The sequence below is a fragment of the Myripristis murdjan genome, chromosome 7 (genome assembly GCF_902150065.1).
Source record: "Myripristis murdjan chromosome 7, fMyrMur1.1, whole genome shotgun sequence".
Taxonomy (NCBI): Eukaryota; Metazoa; Chordata; class Actinopteri; order Holocentriformes; family Holocentridae; genus Myripristis; species Myripristis murdjan.
In genome coordinates this window covers 8,441,944-8,456,477 of record NC_043986.1, presented here as the reverse complement: position 1 = coordinate 8,456,477, position 14,534 = coordinate 8,441,944, and the positions used below count along the sequence as shown (strand labels likewise).

Genomic DNA, 14,534 nt, shown 5'->3' with positions numbered 1-14,534 from the left:
GCATTCATTCTATAATACTGGACTTATTTTTCTACGAAGGTTTGAACTTTGAGAGTTTAAACAAGAGATAAAAGTGAGAAAATGTTAATGCCTGTCTGAGAAAAGTGTATAAAGTGTAGTGAGGGGTTTTACAGCCTTAAAACATCTATAATAATTGTAAAAAATAAAGCTGACTACTTCGCGGATTTCGCCTATTGCGGGTTATTTTTAGAACGTAACCCCCGCGATAAACGAGGGACCACTGTACTACTTTGACCTTTCACAGAGATACTGCAGATAAACAAATGGAGGTGAAAATATAACGTAAGATGTTCTTTGTGCATTGATTATCCAGGCAGCCTCTGCATCCTTACAAGCACTGAACGGCAAAAAAAACAAGTGCAAACCTCCGTTATTCTCAGTCCTCTATCTGACTCAGAGCCACCGAGGCACCGTAGAAGCCAAACCTGAACTCGAACCCAAAAGCAGGGTAAAGAGGTTCAGTGAACGTGCAGTGGAAGGTGTGGAGGTGCAGCAGGGTGTCGGCGGTGACTTTGTAGAAAGACAGCGTGCCTGACAGCCAGTCCAGGTACACCGCTACCCTGTCAGACGGCGGGATACGTATGATTGTTCTGATGTTATTGTGCTTGGCGGTGTAAGTGTCATCAGCGCAGTACAGACTCCAAGACTTGTCATTCCCTCCAAGACAGCAGTCATCGCCGTCTCCTCTCCTTCTGATTCCCTTGTACGTCAGGCTGATCAGAACCCATCCTATCCTCTCAACTTCCCAGTAACAGCGCCCAGTCAGACCCTTTGTGCACACCACTTGTTTCCAGTAGTCAAATCTCTCCGGGTGATCGGGATAGGGCTGCTCCTCTTTCACCACTGTCACCTTCCTGTTGTTTTCAGACAGGAAGAGGGTTTTGTGTGCTGTATTTATGTCCAGTTCAAGTTCACAGGCATCTAATGGAGACAACAAAACACAATATAGCATTAGCATTTTACAGTATATGACAGATCTGATATGTTGATTCATATAACAGATATATTAACTGGATAGACTGGAGCCTGCTCCTTTGCCCGGGTCCTAAAAATGCTCTGGAAGTAAAGCTTATGTCTAGGCCACAGACTTTACACAATAGCTTGTTGGACCCTTAACTTTTATCACCAAATATGACAAGCCCCCTCAAATTCAAAGTCCTATGCTTTCCCAGGCTTTCTGGGGATGAGAAATTACAACCAAGCCGGCTGGTTGTCTCTCCCACCTCCCACGTGGTATTTTTGGCTTAGAGACTAAATTTATGCACCCACAACCTCCCTGTGTTGGGAGTCCACTATTAAAAATGCAGCTGAGCTCAGAGCTGCCCTTGCATTAGGGATTAAGGGTTTAGGAGGACCTTGTCCCTGGCCTCTCCCGCCCTGCTGACCATGCTTGGCTCTACCACGCAGACTTGAATCCAGGTGAACCCCGAGGTCACCTGAACCTCAGGAAGCTGGCGTAACCCTAGTGGCTCTCAGTTTACTCTGATCTTGGCTGTGCTTCTGAACCCCTGACATCTGAGCACACTGGTGGGTTACTTGGGCCTGTTGGGGCATCTTGCTGCCCCTGTGGCCTGGACTGACACAGGTAATAAGCAGGTGACTCACATCCATAAGGGTGTAATCACCATGCCAATCATCACCAACCTTAGTAGCTTGTCCAGCTGAAGCTGCACACCAGTAGTGGCTGAATGTTTATTTGGAAATTAAGTGAATCTGGCCTTCCTAACTCTTGTTAAAAATATAAAACGATTAATACACATGACTAAATGTTGTCTGGCTGTTTGCCCATGACTCATAATCCAGACCCGAGTACCACACACAGTGACACATGGTCATTTTCACTCCACCGGCCAAAAAGTAATGGTCTATTGAGTTTGACATATTGCCTTCTTTTTTGTATATGTACAGTAATAGTACTTTAATGGTGTATGCGTGTGTCAACATTTCTTTCCTCTTTCTGTGTGTGCGTCAAACGTTTGCTCTTCCCACCTCCTAAATAAATGAGAAGTAGGGTGTGCCTACTGCCATACACTCACATGTCACGAGGGACTAACTGTATGCATTAGATGCCTTCATGAATACTATAAATATTAGTGCATGGCCACGTGGCAGTCTTAATGTAAGAGGTATCAGCATCACCTGCCCCAATGAGGTCAGTCCCCATACATGTGGAGTATGTAGGGAGGAGAGATAGTCTCGATATAATCAGGTACTTCAGCGATGCCATCTAATCTGCTGAATATAGATTGCTTTGTTCTCATGAATCAAAGTAAACACACACTTACACTTCCGCAGACCTGGTTTCAACCACTTCACTCCATGATGGTCCACCCTGGAGGAATACATAAAGTCAGACCAGAAAAAAATGGACACGCAGGCTCTAAAAAAAAAACTTTCCGGTGAATTGTTTACAAGACAACATCAGTCATATACAGCATCAAACATGACACAACCTTGCTCAATTTGTCAGTCTAACAAAAAAACAAAAAAGACATAAGACATTGGTTCTGCCTCACAGCATGCCTCTCCGTGCACTACCTGAGAGTGTCCAGTCTCCAGAGTGGGTCCTCCTGTCCAGCAGAGAGCAGCTTCACTCCTGAGTCTCCTGGGTGATTGTAGTTCAGGTCCAGCTCTCTCAGATGGGAGGGATTGGAGTTCAGAGCTGAGGCCAGAGAAGCACAGCCTTCCTCTGTGAGCAGACAGCCCGACAGACTGCACACAAAAATACAAACACACACAAAGATGCAAGATATGCTAAAAGTACATGTCAGGTGTTTCTCATTAGTACAGCACTCTGAAATTAAATAGAATCATGCACTTGAATGCCACCAAAAACCATCACAAACAGGTTTAACTGGTCATGTGTTGGCCTGGTTGACGAACCCTGACCTGAGAGCTTCCAGTCTGCAGTGTGGACTCCCAAGTCCAGCAGAGAGCAGCTTCACTCCTGAGTCCTGCAGGTCGTTGTTACTCAGGTCCAGCTCTCTCAGGCTGGACGACTGGGAGCTGAGGACTGAGGCCAGAGCCGCACAGCTTCTCTCTGACAGATTACAGCCACTCAGCCTGAAGCAGGATTCGAGATGAAGACAATAGCTTAAATATCATACTGCAATATAATGAAAATATCATACAACAACAACTAATACTGCTACTACTACTACCACTAGAATGCCTTTATTGTCAATACACAGCTGTACAACAATGCGGTGCGTCTCCTGAGCAGAACCGTAAAACACACACAAGCAGCATTCCCAAAACACGCATTGCATATAAAAAACATAAATAAAATAAATTAAAAAAACATATATATATATGTTTGACAAGAGAGACGTTACAAACATCGCCAAAGAGCAAAGAGCAAAGTCACAGCATGCATGTGCCTCGCCATCTTGACTACTACTACTACTGCTAGTACTACAACAACTACAACAACAACTACTACTACTACCACTACTACTACTAATAATAATGATAACGTAAACATTATGTGCTTAGTGTATCCTATGGGTGCACTTACAAAGATTTATTGGAGGCTTTGACCACTGGCAGCAGCCTCAGAAGAGCCTCCTCAGAAGCAGAGTATTTCTTCAGGTCAAACACGTCCAGATCTTTTTCTGATGTCAGTAGGATGAAGACCAGAGCCGACCACTGAGCAGGGGAGAGGCTGTCTGTGGAGAAACTGCCTGATCTCAGGTACTGCTGGATCTCCTCCACTAGAGAGTTGTCATTCAGCTCATTCAGACAGTGGAACAGATTGATGCTTCTCTCTGGAGAGCGGCTCCCCCTGATTTTCTCCTTGATGTACAGGACGGTTTCCTGATCGGTCTGCGAGCTACCTCCTGTTTGCGTCAGCAGGCCTCGGAGGAGACTCTGGTTGGTCTGCAGTGAAAGACCGAGGAGGAAGCGCAGGAACAAGTCCAGGTGTCCATTTGGACTCTGCAAGGCCTTGTCCACAGCGCTCTGGTAGAGGTGATTTAGTTTAGATGTGCTTCTTAATAGTTTAGTAAACCACCAGGACGTTGATTGTTGCTCTGATAGCAGATTGACACCAGTGTTGATGAATGAGATGAAGACATAAACCGCAGCCAGAAACTCCTGAATGCTCAGATGGACAAAGCAGTAAACCTTCTCCTGGTAAAGGCCACGCTCCTCTCTAAAGATCTGCGTGAACACTCCTGAGTAGACTGAGGCTGCTTCAATATCAATGCCACACTCGGCCAGGTCTGCTTCATAGAAGATCAGGTTGCCTTTCTCCAGCTGCTCAAAAGCCAGTTTTCCCAGAGACAGGATCATCTCCCTGATCTCTTCAGTCCAGAGTGGATCGCTCACAACTCTCCCACGATACCTGGTGTTCTGCAGTTTGGCGTGGACCACCAGGAAGTGGATGTACATCTCAGTCAGGGTCTTGGGCAGGTCTCCTCGCTCGCTGGTTTTCAACACGTCCTCCAGAACTGTAGCAGTGATCCAGCAGAAGACCGGGATGTGGCACATGATGTGGAGGCTTCGTGTCGTCTTGATGTGGGAGATGATTCTGCCGGCCTGCGCCTCATTTTTGAATTTTTTCCTCACGTACTCTTCCTTCTGCGGGTCAGTGAAGCCTCTCACCTCTGTCACCATGTCGACGCACTCGGGAGGGATCAGATTGGCCGCCGCGGGTCGTGTGGTTATCCAGAGGCGAGCGTTGGGAAGCAGCTTCCCCCTGATCAGGTTTGTCAGCAGCACGTCCACCGAGGTCGGCTCTGTGACGTCGGTCAGGATCTCGTTGTTCTCGAACTCTAGAGGAAGTCGACACTCATCCAGACCGTCAAAGATGAACACAACCTGGAACTTGTCAAACCTTTTGATCCCCGCGTCTTTCATCTCAATGAAGAAGTGATGAAGAAATTCCACCAAGCTGTACTTTTTCCCTCTCAACAAATTCAGCTCCCGGAAAGTGAATGGAAATGTGAACTGTATGTCCCGGTTGGCTTTGTCCTCGGCCCAGTCCAGGGTGAACTTCTGTGTTAAGACGGTTTTTCCAATGCCAGCCACTCCCTTTGTCATCACCGTTCTGATTGGTTTATCTCTCCCAGGTAGAGGTTTAAAGATGTCTTCACATTTGATCGGTGTCTCTGGTCGCACTGGTTTTCTGGAGGCTGTTTCAATCTGTCTGACCTCGTGTTCATCATTGACCTCTCCAGCGCCTCCCTCTGTGATGTACAGCTCCGTGTAGATCTCATTCAGAGGAGTTGGGTTGCCTGCTTTAGCGATGCCCTCGAAGAAACACTGAAACTTCTGCTTCAGATTAGATTTGAGTTCACGTTGACACACTGCATCAGGAGTTTCTGAATGAACAAAGAACATCAATAAATGGCCCTGTTAATATTTCCTTGGAAATGTGAAAGGCCACCTTTTATGTCAACACTGTATTCACTGTATTCAGTATTGTAACCAGATAATCAATGGGGATTGTGCTAATTTCCCATCCAATGTGTAATTTAAATCTCATTTGAGAAATGCCTGTATTTACTGCAGAGGTTAGACATGGCAACGTTTCCATTTTCACATCATTTCTCCTTTCCATCATGCAAAACATGTCAAAAGCCTCTTACTGCTCTGCAGAAAGTCAGCCAGCTCCACCTGCTTCATTCGTCTTAGAAAGTGCAGCGTGATCTGCAGAAAAGCCTCTCTGCTGCCCCTCCTCTGCTCTTTCTCCTCAGCGCTCTCCAACGCTTCCTCATCATCTCTCTGCCTCTCTAAGGACTGTGGGAAGTCCGGATTCAGAGCCCTCTGGAACCTTTTCATCTCGTCCTTCACAAAGGTGATGATGTTCTCCTCAAGCAGCTGGAACAGAATAATATAATAAATGTATGTGCAGGTATGGACTGAGGGGTTCAAGTGCTCTGTAGGACGGGTGTAGAGCATGACCTTCCACATCACATCATGTGGCTGGAGTCCAGTCATGAGTTTCATGGCCAATCAGAGTCAATTAGCCTTTGAAAATAATGCATTCAACCATGTGTAGCGCCCCCACTTGGCTGATTTGCAAAAAATATTGCACCTGTCCTCAGAATGTGATGTCAGTGGGACAGGTTGTTTCATAATTAGGACATTATCTATAATTATCATGATGGTCATGCTCGTCAACACTGTTTTGGAATTTTGAGATTCTACTGATATTTTTTTTTTTTTTTTTTTAATTTTCAGAGTCAGATGATTCTACATATGTACATAAGTTTCATCAAAATCAGGTGACTGGCCAGTGATATTTAAGTTATGATGGTGGAGATGAAAGCACAATTTCTGCATAGTTTGTGGCAAAGAATTGAAGAATTTATACATTTACACACCATAAATATGTGGTTCAGGTCTGTTCGATGGGCACTGGGAGCCTCTGAGCTCTGTTGGTGGACGCTGTGGAGAAAACATGATGTATTATATCATATAATGTCATACACACACACACACACACACACACACACAAAATTGTTGAAAGTGTTCTGCCATGATAAACCCTAGTAGAGATTAATGCCACTGTGACTGTTGCTCTCAACTTTCAGATGGGATGTGAAACTATTTCTACATTTCCTCTACACCGTGACTCTTAGTAAAATACTGAGAAAATGATGACTTATTTTCAGAAGAATGCTTGTTTTTTTAACATTAAAGGTGGCTCCATAGACATGTGACTCTTCATGGACACACCTGACAAAAACATATTGTGAACACAGTGAAGACACTTGTCCTTATGAAGAAGATATTTTTACTGTCTTAGCTGTGCTGACATACTGAGAAAATGATTCAGTAATTTATTTGAGCCTTTATTTAGATACTTGCTTTGTCACTGAGATCAGGAACTCTGTTTTGGGAACCTTTAAATGTGAAAATGCCAACATCTTCAGAATCATACCCTGCTCTAGTTTGGATTTTAATTTTTAAGTTAGGTGACCCGTCCGCCAGCCCACCAGCCTCCTGATACAGCTCTTAATGGCTGCCTATACCCCTGACCTATGGAGTCACATTTTTCTGGAGGACGGTCTCCACTGGGACCTTGAAAATAAAATGTTTTTTGTTTGTTTGTTTGTGGTAAAAAATCAGGATTCAAGCATTCAGCAGTGACTCACTCATTTTCAGAAGGATCCTTGTCTTTTAACATTAAAGGTGGATCCATAGACATGTTGCTCTTCATGGACACGCAGCTGCATTCTGGGTAGTCCGATCTCTCCAGATGGATCCTGATAGACACACATTATGTACACAGTTACAGCATCTCTGTCCTTTCAAAGAAGGCCACCTTACGTTCGTAGTAATGAAATAAAGTAATGACGTACCCACTTCCAGAGGCATGTTTGACTTTAAACGTTAAGGGTAGCTCCATAGACTCATTACTCTTCATGGACACACAGCTGAATTCTGGGTAGTGTGATCTCTCCAGATGGATCCTGATAGACACAAAGGTAGATGTACACAAGTTAAAGCATCTGAGTCCTTATGAAGCAGACCACTTTACTTTTGTAGTAACGCCAACATGAAATAAAGCGATGACTTACTCATTTCCAGAGGCATGTGTGATTTTAAACAGTAAAGGTAGCTCCATAGACTCGTTACTCCTCATGGACACACAGCTGGGCTCAGGACGGTCCGGGGTGTCCCACCTTTAAAACAGCACATAATCTGACTTAATGATGCTGTAATGATTTCACCGCTGCGCTCTGAGATGCAGAACAATGTAGAAATCTTCATCTTACCTTTGGTCTTCTCTCTGGCCGCCATGTTCCTCAGACAGAGCAGTTTTAGAGGCAGGGAGCTCCTCCTGTCTCTCCTCACAGTCATTCATAGTGTGTACACCTTTACAGAAACACTGTCGAGGACATTGTTATAATAAGATAAGATAAGATAAGATATGCCTTTATTTATCCCCCAGTGGGGAAATTCACAGTGTTGACAGCAGCAGTACACGCATACACACACACAGTGGACTTTGTAAAAATAAGAATAAAAAATATACAAGTATACATATATTAGGTTACAGTGTACCTATACAAAAAAAGGCAGTGTGAATAGGCAGTAAATACAGCAGCAAATACTACAATGAAAGCACACTGCAGTTGCTTATCCACATGAAATGAAAGGATTTGAGATTATAATACAACTTATGCTGGCTTTGCTCACCACAAAGTACACATAGATATGGCTAAACATTTTTATAGAGTTAGTTTTGGCCTCAGTGTCGTACATTAATGTGTGTTCAGCCCAGCAAACATTATCAGCACATTTTGAGAGCGTTTACCTCCATGTTGTCCCCCTAGTCAGTCACGCTGTTACAGTTCGTTCACCATAATGTCGCACTCGGCTCATCAAACTTGAATCCTGGCAGGATCTTTACCTGGAACCCTCACATCCAGATCAAATGAGAGGGACTCTTCAGCTTCACCTGGAGATGAAACACGGAGAGAGCAGCCTGTTGTTGGTATCAGGCTTCTGTTTACATTTAATGCTGCATGACGGTGCTGCTACTTCCTCATAGTTCACCACAAAAGTCTTGCAAAATCAGTAGCCTATGACATCAGCCCTGATACGGTGCAAAGAAAGACATCAATAAAGAAAACAACGGAAACAATGAGCAGGTGTGAGGGGCTCGCCCTGTGAAATTCAGTCAGACTCAAAGTGAAAGTGCCAGAAAAATCTCTCTGATGGTGGATTTAAAAACACTATTTCATCTGAGGTGTCCTCTCAGGTTTCACTTTCACATGCGGAGGCGGACGGAGTCAAAGATTGTTTATGTGCAGCAATGACTCACTCTTTCGTGAAACGGTGATCAACTATCCGCCGCTGTGCCGTGGGCTGAAAACTCACACATATGCTGCAATATATGTATATATTTATAGCCTCAAAGCAGGGAAGCGGAAGCATGGTTAAAATACAGAACCGAGATTAACATGAATTGCTTTCTCATGCTGATAAACACTATCAGCCACCATGCTGAAAAACAGTTAAATAAAACAAATTGATTACGGGCCTAATACTGATAAAATAACCATTAGAATACAGATTAAATAAACCATTTAACAAAAATAATTCTATGTAATACGCATACTAGGCAGAATAATGTCATAGGCGTTTAGTATAGTGGTAGTATTTAGTAATGTTAATAGTGTATATTTGCCTGTCATTAGCAAATGTTGGAACTTTATGACCAGCAGATAAACTCACAGATTAAAGGGGCATTTCACCAAATTTAGCCCTCGAGCAGTGGTTCTCAGTTTTTAGGCTCATGATGTCTCTCTTGCATCTTCATGGACATTACAATTCATCAAACTTGCTCTGCTATGGTGTTCTTGTTTGTTTATGATTGTTTGCCTGTTTGTGTTGGGAGTATGTTAAAAAAAAAAAAAAAAAAAAAAAGACACACAGGAAGTAAGATATCCTAGTACTAGTTCTAAGGTACTAAGTGGAGACATGGTAGGAATTAATAAGCCGATGACTCTTCCTGCTCCTTTTCAAACATACAAAGTATCAACTAAAGTGCTTCAAGTGTGATTTATATCATTCACATGTTTGAAATAAAGCCTTCATTCATTCATTCATTCATTCATTCAGGAAGGAAGGAAGGAAACGAGTGTCGCCTATCTTGCTGCTTCCTATGGAAATGGCTTTTTTTTTGTTTTGTTTTGTTTTTTTCAAAATGAAATGACAAGGTTATAAACTCTCCATCTACTTTACATTTGACATTTGGCATCATGTAGCAGGATCACCACTTAAAAAAGTCGCTCTTCTTCTGTTTTGGAAGAAAAAATGAAAAATGGGAATTTCCCCAAACCATAATAGGACTTTTTTTTTTTTCTGTGTGTGTTCTTGGATTTTGATCATCTGACAACAGAAAAAACAAAGCCAGTGATCTCCATTTCTTGTTTTTGATTAAGGAAGGAGAGACGTAATTATTCCAGAATTTTGTTTTCGAGTTCGAAACTCAGAAAAGGAAAGTGGCTGCACACCAACTCTGACCGTCCTCGCACGATACACCAGCAGATACAGGAGCGATTCCTCTCTTGAAACGCGACCGATCTCTCAGTGGAATTTACTTCCCAAACCGCGGTCTAACCAGCGAGGGCATATCCACTTTCCCAGTCTATTGTCTCATAATCCTTTTGCGGCGGAGAAACACAAACCCTCTCTTTATTTGTGTCAACAACATGTGAGTCTGGGCTCATTTCGCAAAACTTCGGCGCTGGATTTCTGTGAATTTAAATTTTCCTGCCATTTGGAGCCACCTGCACGCAAACTTACACTTCAGGAATGAGTAATACTATCAACTCACCATTTGTTGTCAATGTTGTCAATTCAAGATTCAAGATTCAAGATTTATTCGTCACATGCATGAATGTACAGGTACAGCAGCAGTGAAATGTAATTGCAACAACTCCAGCACTGTGCAAGTAAAAAATAAAAATAAAAAATAAAAAAAATAATAATAATAACGATAATAATAATAAAAAAATAAATAAATAAAATAAAAATAAAGATAAAATAGAAAGAATATATGACATTCCTATATACAATGAACAACCTGTATACAATATACAACAATATACAAAAAGTACAAATAAGTAGGGGGTAAGTACAAATGAGTAGAAGAACTGAGTTGCAAAACCCTGAAGAATAATGCTGGTTAATTCAAATATGGCCTGGCTTCACTATATTTTAATGCTGCTCTGTGTGTGTGTGTGTGTGTGTGTGAACCATGTCAGTCCAGGATTCAACTTGAGTGAATCCAGTCTCACATTTTCTGCAGTCTGTGATCATCATTTGGCCAGAGTTCATGTAAACTTACATACACCAACCAGATGATGATGATGATGATGATGATGCACTTGCTGTGTTTTGTTATTATCATATTCAGGACGTGGCCTGTCATCGGGAGGCACAGATGACGCTGCACCGGCCGGGAAGTCACGAGATCGTTTTCAGGACGTAAGAGAACATGATCCGAGCCGCAGGCAGATGTTTGTTGCAACGCAGACGGGAACATGTGTGTGTTCTCATGAGGTAGTGTTGGAAGAGTCATCCTTGAGAGAGAGAGAGAGAGAGAGAGAGAGAGAGAGAGAGAATAAATAACTGAAACAACCCTGAACACCTGGTTCTTTAAGACTGGAAGTAAAACGGACATCGAGACACGTAGACACACACACACACACACACACATACACACACACACGCCGGCACAAATGTTAACTGAATATTCGTAGGAAGTCTGCTCAGTAACATGAATAACACAGGTTGTTTTGCCGTCACACACATTCTCGGCTCACTTCCTGTCCTCTTCCTGTTTAGGCACGGCGCTGACGCACGATTGGTCCGTTTCCAGGGCACCTTGGTTTTGTCAGAGGTAATGACCGGCCTGAGACTGCCGGCTGAGCTTGTGTGTGTGTGTGTGTGTGTGTGTGTGTGTGTGTGTGTGTGTGTGTGTGCCCGGTCCTGTGATAACTGCAGCAGCTGCACTCAGTAACAGCACAGTCGCCTCGGGAAGTGCCCACCTGAGACTGAACCTATTCAGACTCACTTCATGAAGGCTGCCAATAAACCTCTCTCTGTCTCTCTCTCTCTCTCTCTCTCTCTCTCTCTCTCTCTCTCTCTCTCTCTCTCACTCGCCAGTCTGTCTTTCCCCCCACACACACACTCTCTATCACTCAATCTTCCCTCTTCCCATCCGTCTTCCTCTGTTACTTCTTACACAAACACACACAGACACACTGGCTTAATCAATTTTCCTCCCTCTCTCACGGTGTCACACCACCACATGCAGACACACACACACACACACACACACACATAAACACACCACTGCAATGTGGGAAAGTGTCCTCAGGCTCCAGAGCAGTAAATGATTAGGCCCACTGTGTGTTTTATTTGGGATTAACCCTCATTTACTCTGTGTAAGCAGGGTTAATTGATCCTGAAGATATGGCAGAGTGACGTGTGTGTGTGTGTGTGTGTGTGTGTGTGTGTAACAGGAAGTGTCCTGAGTGAAATCCAGTGGTCACTCAGCGACTTCCTTCCCGGGGGCGTGGTCACACCTGACCAACAGGAAGTCACGCTCCCTCATGCTTTATATAGTGTGAATGCGGCATTGTCCACGACAGGCCTGGCTTCCAGTGTGTGTGTTTGTGTAAGTGTCTGTGCCTGTGTGTGTGTGTGTGTGTGTGTGTGTGTGTGCATTTCTACATGCGTGTGTTTGTTTTCTAACCTGCTCTTTGTTTTGCACTACTACCCAACCAAATTCAGCATTGATTTATGAGCTGTAACTGACTGGGTTTTATCCCAAAATCAGAATTTTATCCCCAAATGTTGTTTCCACCTTTTGGTTGCCTGTACAATGAATGGAAATGCAAGCTTTTAGTTAATGGACTAGTAGCAAATGTGTTGGTTATTAACAAATTGATAATACAATAGCTAAATGTGTCCTATGCAATATTGAAAATGATTGATTTAAGGAAGGATCCTTATGAGAAACGCATAATTGATCAGTGAGTCAGGCTGATCACAAGAGCCATGTAGACTCAGCCATCAGGTTACGTGCTTATTCCACTTTTTATTATATTTATTTGTTTGTTAAATGTATCATATTTCTTTTTATGTACGGTTTATTTTTTTTCCCTCACTATTATTTTTTCTCCACCTTCATATTAAGAAACCTTTTTATAGATCGTTTCCAAAAATGTGTCACCTACTCTGGCAAAATGACCGCTGGCATGAAAACATAACTCACTTTGGAAGCCTGAGGTTATTAGCTTTTTTTTTTTTTTTCTTAGTTATAAAATAGGTTCATTGTAAATGGTAGTGATTGTTCTGTGAAAACAGCGGCCTCTGAGAATCAGGCAATTTTTATTTTGGCTAATGTAGAGTGGCCCGTTATTATGGGCATAACCCTCGGCAGCCCTTTTTATTGGCACGGATCGCTACATCACCTCATCGCGCCTGAGGGATATTGCACTTGGGTCGAGCGTGGACATTTGTAGTCCACATTCCTGTGACTGAACTCAATAACAGCACACCGCCAAAATGAGCTTTTCTCTAGAAATATATGCAGACACCTGACATAACACACACATGGAGGAGTGTGCAGCATTTACCCTGGCATTACACCCCTTCTCTGTCTCTTTAATACACTCGTGTTAAAACCGGCCAATTCAAGGTGGTAATTGGAGCTAATTTGAGGAATGTTTATGTCCATGTGCTCTATAAACTATCCCACACCAGCCAATGACTGTCTGAGCACTTCAAGCTGATGATTGATTGATTTTATTTCAGACGCGTAAAATCCGACGGATAACTTGATTAAGATGGAAGCACTTATTTCCAAAGATAAAGAAAACACAAAGAAGCACGAGACATCATCCAACATAGAAACAATACAAATCTTTTTACTCCTCTCTCTCTCTCTCTCTCTCTCTCTCTCTCTCTCCATGAGCCTTTGTAAACATACAGCCGTACGGTTTTGTGTGCAAGCCGTGTGTTTTCTATAGAAACAGTTTTCTGTGGAAGAGTGTTTGGGTTGTCAAGGTGTTACACTTCCATCAGCACGGATCAAGGAGCAGTCAAATTGCGCTTTTCTGTGTGTGTGTGTGTGTGTGTGTGTGTGTGTGTGTGTGTGTTTGAGAGAGTGTGTGACCATGCTTAGTTAGTATGAGCCCTGCCTCTTTTGTGTCAACAGTCTTTTTAACTCGCTGAGGCTAATCACCAAGGTAATTACTGTTAATTAGACTCATTAATCATTAGACCTGTCATCCTGTCTCACACTGTCGCTCACTGCCTGGTAGCTGTTTAGCACGTGTGTGTGTGTGTGTGTGTGTGTTTACTGTGTGCATATGGTTAAAAGCCCAGGAAGGCGGAGTTAACCCTGTTTCAAATATCAACTGGTAAATGCATTTATTTCCAAAAGAGTGATTGCAGTGAGCCCAGTGTGTGACAGAGAGACGAAGTCAGAGGCAGGCCAAGTGTCCAGATCCAACTTCCAGAAGTTTTTCCAGAAAATGAATGCATGCATGAATGTTATCAAAAGAGCTGGTTGTCATATTGTTCTTACAGTAGCTGCTCCAGGAAAGAGGGAAATTAGAGTCTACAGATCCACAGATAGATAAATGAATAACAGGATGTCACTCAAAAGTGCAACGTGCAGCATTTTAACATCAATAAATCACAACAACAACTCCCATAAACAAACAAGACAGTCACTGGGAAGACTGGCAGCGTTTTTACCAACTTGTTGCACGACATTTTATATCACTGGGTCAGATCTGCAGGGAAAACTGACATATTGCTTTACGGCACAAAAGAGCAGCTGCTTTTACTTAGAGTTCAACTCTTGTGACTGAATAGTTTTGATTTCATGTTACCTTACTTCACCAGAATATATTTTTTCTGTCATGAAAGGAGATTGACTCTTTTCCTGGTAACCCTTCACAATAAGAGGACAACAATTAGCGTTAGTTAATGCTGTAATAAACATTAAGTAACAGGTAATAAACATTAAGTAA

At 42.9% G+C, this 14,534-nt stretch overlaps 1 protein-coding gene across 1 annotated transcript; it reads right to left on the bottom strand.

Annotated features, from left to right (window-relative positions):
* Positions 1 to 364: 364 nt before the first annotated feature.
* LOC115362496 (protein NLRC3-like) lies at positions 365 to 6,408 on the bottom strand. The gene is made up of 7 exons (XM_030056449.1): positions 6,351 to 6,408; positions 5,613 to 5,844; positions 3,539 to 5,345; positions 2,911 to 3,084; positions 2,560 to 2,733; positions 2,307 to 2,353; positions 365 to 942 (listed from the first exon to the last, which is right to left on the bottom strand). The coding sequence occupies exons 1-7, from the start codon at positions 6,351 to 6,353 to the stop codon at positions 398 to 400; spliced, it is 2,982 nt and encodes a 993-aa protein (XP_029912309.1). The 5' UTR covers positions 6,354 to 6,408; the 3' UTR covers positions 365 to 397.
* Between the last annotated feature and the right edge of the window lie 8,126 nt (positions 6,409 to 14,534).